At 38.8% G+C, this 6,000-nt stretch overlaps 1 protein-coding gene across 1 annotated transcript in view; it reads left to right on the forward strand.

Annotated features, from left to right (window-relative positions):
- LOC112254117 (receptor-type tyrosine-protein phosphatase T) overlaps positions 1–4,381 on the forward strand; it is a 491,368-nt gene extending 486,987 nt beyond the window's left edge. Inside the window, exon 33 of the mRNA XM_024426355.2 lies at positions 1,442–4,381. Within this exon, the coding sequence (XP_024282123.1) occupies positions 1,442–1,495 (54 nt within the window). The 3' untranslated portion in view covers positions 1,496–4,381. The remainder of the gene's footprint in view (positions 1–1,441) is intronic.
- Positions 4,382–6,000: the final 1,619 nt, after the last annotated feature.

The following is a 6,000-nucleotide window of genomic DNA, read 5'->3' on the forward strand; positions in this document are numbered from 1 at the left end:
TATGTGACAGATACATTTGTATTTGATTTGAGGTTCTGAGCGCTATGGAGCAGGTTTTCATCAAGGATCTCCCTTGACTCCGTTCATCTTTCCTTTGATCCTGACTAGTCTCACAGTCCCTGCCTCTGAAAAACATCCCCACAGCATGATGCTGCCACCACCATGCTTCACCTTAGGAATGGTGCCAGGTTTCCTCCAAATGTGACGCTTGGCTTTCAGGCCAAAGAGTTGAATCTTGGTTTCATCAGACTAGAGAATTTTGTTTCTCATGGTCTGAGAGGCCTTTAGGTGCCATTTGACAATCTCCAAGCGGGCTGTCATGTGCCTTTCACTGTGCTTCCGTCTTTACCATAAAGGCCTGATTGGTGGAGTGCTTCAGAGATGGTTGTCTTTCTGTAAGGTTCTCCCATCTCCACAGAGGATCTCTGGAGCTCTGTCAGAGTGGCCATTGGGTTCTTGTTCATCTCCCTGACCAAGGCCATTCTCCCCCGATTGCTCAGTTTTGTGGCCAGCTGTAGGAAGTGTGGTCAGCTGTAGGAAGAGTCTTGGTGGTTCAAAACTTATTCCATTTAAGAATGATGGAGGCCACTGTGTTCTTGGGGACCTTCAATGCTGCAGACATTTTTTGGTACCCTTCCCCAGATCTGTGCCTCGACACAATCCCTTTAACCCCATGGCTTGGATTTTGCTCTGATATGCATTGTCAGCTTTAGGACCTTTTATAGACAGATGTGTGCCTTTCCAAATCATGTCCAATCAATTGAATTTATCACAGGTGGACTCCAATCAGGTTGGTCAAGGATGATCGATGGGAAAAGGATGCACTTGAACTCAATTTTGAGTCTCATAGCAAAGGGTCTGAATGCTTAAGTAAATAAGGTGTTTCTGTTTTTTATTTGTAATTCATTTGGAAAAAAATCTAAAAACCTGTTTTCGCTTTGTCATTATTGGGTATTGTGTGTAGATTGATGAGGAAAATCTTTGATTTAATCAATTGTAGAATAAGGCCGTAACATAATTAGGATAAAGGGAAGTGGTCTGAATACTTTCTGAATGCACTGTATATATTTATATCGGTAAATGTTTGCTTTGTATTGTTTTCTTTGGCAACAGTGGTATAAGCAGGATGAACAGCTTAAATAAATGCAACGGAATAAACGTTGGTGTTATTCTGGCTGCAGACTGTGTAGCCATTGCTAGTTGGTTAGCTAGCAGCAAGCAAGGGATAAGAACGTTGCCACTCTGGGCATGGCAACGGAACATAAAGAACGAACGACTAGTTTGCATCCATAAATATCAAACCTCTGCTTGTGTTTCCTTTTTAATAATTATAAAAAATTAGTCAAATTGACAGAATGGTAATATGGTAATATATATTATTGGTAATATGACAATCATGCCAATGACTGACTAGTGCTCGGTCTTTATTTCCCTTTTCTAGGAACAGTACAAGTTCTGCTATGAAGTTGCTCTGGAGGCCCTTAGCTCATTCTGAGAGAGCAACGCTGCCTCTCGTGTCTGTGGGACACAGTGCTGACACTGCAGACACCAACCCATATGAGGCAGTGGATGTGTGTGTGACCACACACATGTGAAACTCTATAATGAAGAAAAAAACACCCTCCACACTGGGGTTATGTGTGCGCTTTTGCAAGACCGGGACCCCTTTCGCTTGTATAAAGAAAAAATGGAATGAAAACCTTTAAACACAGCTTTCCTTCTCTTACTTCAATGTCCATCTTGGACTGTGATGTGATATTGTACAGTAATTTCCTTTTTAGATATATGCCTTGAATTTTATTCCCTCAGTTTAAAAATACAAACCAAGAAAATAAACTGACATGGCTTCAGCTGATGGGGATTTAAAAAACACACACACAAAAACAACACATTCAGATTAACAAACAGAACCAATACAGACGAAGACAAATGCAAGATGCGAAGATTTGAACTCTACCTGGCTTTGCACCTCTTTTTAAAGAATATTAATAACGACTGTATTATATATTTCCCCCCCTGTTTTAACAGACACAAAATGGCAGATCTTTTTTGTAATTCTTTGGATTTTGTGGTTCCTGCAACTCCTTTACATCCATGTGCACACGCCGGTTTTCTCACATTCGCAAAGTGACATTTTTCTTTTGGTGTTGTGGCAAGTTCTCATCCTCTTGTCCCATGGCTCTTGTGCTGTGCAGACAATCATGAATTATTCTGGGCCCGGTCTTCAAAAGCATCTTAAGGCTAAGATGTGTTTGGGAATCCGGGCCCTGGTTTGCTGCATTGAAAATGAGAGAAGAGTCAGTCAACACTTGAGCATTCTATGCTGGCTCTACACAGTATTCATCAAAACGTATTTTACATTCATGTGTTTTGGCATTTCCACTGTATTTTGCACTGCTTTACCTTCAATCCCATTTTAAAATTGTGTCATGTAGGGGAGACTAGGGGCAATCGTAACAGGGAGCAATTGTAACACGTTGCATTTCTCCAAACAGAAACAAGCTGGAGTGATGAAACACACACAGTACATTTAGGTTATGTCTGCTTGAAAAGTTACAGCCAGATATCTCACTATATTCACTTTTAATGGGCAAATGTTTGTTTTTCAGGGATGAAAGTAGTTTTTTTCCACCGGTTGTATTTTTATTATACTGCATTAGCATTAGTGTCCAATAATTCAAACTATCATAATTTTCATCACTATATGTGGACTAAACATTGACATGAATGACATGTCACTATTGTTGTCTCTAGGCACATGACGTTTTGTCATGGCTGCTGGGTTGGGGGCAATTGCCAATTGTAATTCAGTGTTGAAATGACCCTGAGCCAAGCAGGCAAATTATGAAAATGAGTGATTTTAACTTTAAGATTGTATGAATTATACAAATAACTTTAAATAGCTGTGGTGTCCTGCAGAGTGCCACAGAAATTATAAACAGATATAATCTGGAAACCATCATATTATTCAGATATTTTGAGAGGAACCAAATGGCCATGCACAAATAGGGGTGTTACTGTAATTATTGTTTACATACAAAACAATATTCATATTTATTGAAAAATCATTATTTACGTCTATGATAATATGATAACTTAAAAAAACATTCATGTTTATGAATTAAGTGAATTTATTTTGTTTATTTTTTTAGGTGTTACATTTGACCCCAGCTACTGTTACAATTTCCCTTGACACAGGGCACATGTAATGTCCGAACCTTTTTGGATTACAATCAATATTGTGATCTGACGGTCATTATGTACAGACATATACATGGTATGAATGATTAGGACACAGATGTAAGATATAAATAAATAAATTTAAAAAAATGTTTGGCCTAGTTCGAGTGGTCTCTGAGCAAAAGAGTAAAATGCAAACATTTTTACAATTGTCCCAGTCTCCCCTAATTTGGTCGATAGTGCCATACTCACGTCTTTAAACATATACAATTTTAACGGAATTGTGTAGAAACATATCAGCCTAGGGATAGAGTGGGATAACATTCTATTAATGTGCACCTCAAGCTTGTCACACACTGTAGCAGCCCCCACCCTACTGTTTCCCAGTCTCAGGATTTGGATAAGGAGACTTGTTTTTCATCCCTGTCCATTCTGCGCTCATATTCTACTTTATAAGAGCAGTTTGGCTTATTGTGGGGCCGTCCTAATATGGACCCCGTAACCGTGTCCTGCCATTACTCTCCGCCCATGCATCTCATGCATACTGTTTGGAGAACTTCGGATTGTCTTCATCCTCACTAGACATGGAAACAGAATCCATCTGAGATTGTGAATCCAACTCTTGACTGAGGGCGGGATTCAAGTAGAGGGCTCCAGTCGACAATGCTGCTTTTGAAGGCAGCGTTTGCAGCATTTGCAGAAATCGTATTCAAGGCAAATGCTGCAGATGGCTCAATTGGAAACTACCTTTAAATGTCAAGCTTGCTATAGAGAGTTTTGGATTGAATCCCGGCCTGGGATTTTTGCACGGGTTTTATGTCCATTGAACAGTTTTAGTACAGTATTGTACAGGGCTTTGTCAGAAGAATGTTTTGCTGAACATGGACAGTCACTTACAGTATGAGGTGTAGAAGTATTGTGTCAACACACAGCATACTTGTATTATTAACATGCAGCCGTTTGGTGACGGGAACACAGAGAAACAGTTTTGGAATTCTAATGAAGAGTTCAATGTCAATGTTTGTTTTGCTTTTCATATTTCCACTGTCTATATTATATTTCGTTTTCCTCATTTTTTTCTCTTGAATTTGTTAAAAAAATGTTGTCTAGCAAAGTGATATTTAGATCTGGTGATGAAATTGCCATGGTTGTTTTGTTGTTTAAAAATGTGGTTACATCAAATAAAGGGACCAAAATGTTGAACAAATTATTTTAATATTATTTTTTCAACACATTTTATCAACCAATTTACAACTATTGATATTATCTACAGTAAATATCAAGCCTACATTACAGTAGGATTGTGAAGGTGAAAGGTCAATCTCAGAAATGATCAAACAAAATACTGATGAATCAAGATCTGAACCTCCTCCCATTTTAACTATTTATTCCCAGACTCCTCATTCATATGTATGAGCACATTTGCATATGCATCAATGACAGAGATGCACCTTGGCATTATCCTTATCAATCACGGCTAACTGAGTCCTAAGAGAGCCTCTCTGTTTGTCATTTTAGCTCCCGTCATATGTGTGTGGACAGAGTGTTACACAGTAGACACGGACACATGCAAATGAACTAATGAATTCTAGTCCCATCCATTTAACGTTATAAATGTTGCGTACGCACAAAATATTCCACAACATGCGTGCGCCAGTTTTCAGCAAATGTTGACATTTAGAAAATATGAACTTGACGTGAGAATGTGCTTATCCTCCCGCAAACTCTAGACCACGCGTGCGCACAGTTTCTAGTGGTTGAAGTCTTGCATTGCAAGAAGGTAAAAGTAGTCTAGAAGTAGCCTTGTGCAAATGGGGAATATATGATGACACTCTTATTTATAACAAAAGAACAGGTAGGCCTAGCTAAATATCAAGATATAAAAATATGCAATAATTTGCCTTCAGTGAGAAGAGCAAAAATCTATATATATTTTATTCTATAATAACTAGAAATCGGCAAATATTTCCCTCTAAGCTTTTTTTATTTCCATGATCATTAAAGAAGGCTACTCGCGAAATATCCTATAGGCCTACAGCATTTAGGATAGGCTACCATTCATCCTATCTCTCATTTAATTGGACTCCACAAGGTGTCGAAAGCATTCCACAGGGATGCTGCCCCATGTTGATCCCAATGCTTCCCACAGTTGTGTCAAGTTGGCTGGACGTCCTTTGGTTGGTTGACCATTCTTGATACAGTGCCTTGCAAAAGTATTCACCCCCCTTGCCGTTACTCCTATTTTGTTGCAGTACAACCTTTTTATTTGGATTTCATGCAATGGACATACACAAAATAGTCCAAATTGGTGAAGTGAAATTAAAAAAGTAACTTGTTTAAAAAAATTCTAAAAAATATAAAACGGAAAAGTGGTGCGTGCATATGTATTCAACCCATTTGCTATGAAGAGCCTAAATAAGATCTGGTGCAACCAATTACTTTCAGAAGTCACATAATTACTCAAATAAAGTCCACCTGTGTGCAATCTAAGTGTCACATAATCTGTCACATGATCTCAGTATATATGGGGCGGCAGGTGGCCTAGTGGTTAGAGCGTTGAACTGGTAACCGAAAGGTTGCAAGATCGAATCCCCGAAGTGGCAAGGTAAAAATTATGTCGTTCTGCCCCTGAACAAGGCAGTTAACCCACTGTTCCTAGGCCATCATTGAAAATAAGAATTTGCTCTTAACTGACATGCCTAGTTAAATAAAGGTAAAATTAAAAAAATATACACATGTTCTGAAAGACCCTAGAGTCTGCAATGCCACTAAGCAAGGGGCACTACTAAGCAAGCAGCAAGACCAAGGAGCTCTCCAAAC

The sequence above is a fragment of the Oncorhynchus tshawytscha genome, linkage group LG07, assembly GCF_018296145.1.
Source record: "Oncorhynchus tshawytscha isolate Ot180627B linkage group LG07, Otsh_v2.0, whole genome shotgun sequence".
NCBI lineage: Eukaryota > Metazoa > Chordata > Actinopteri > Salmoniformes > Salmonidae > Oncorhynchus > Oncorhynchus tshawytscha.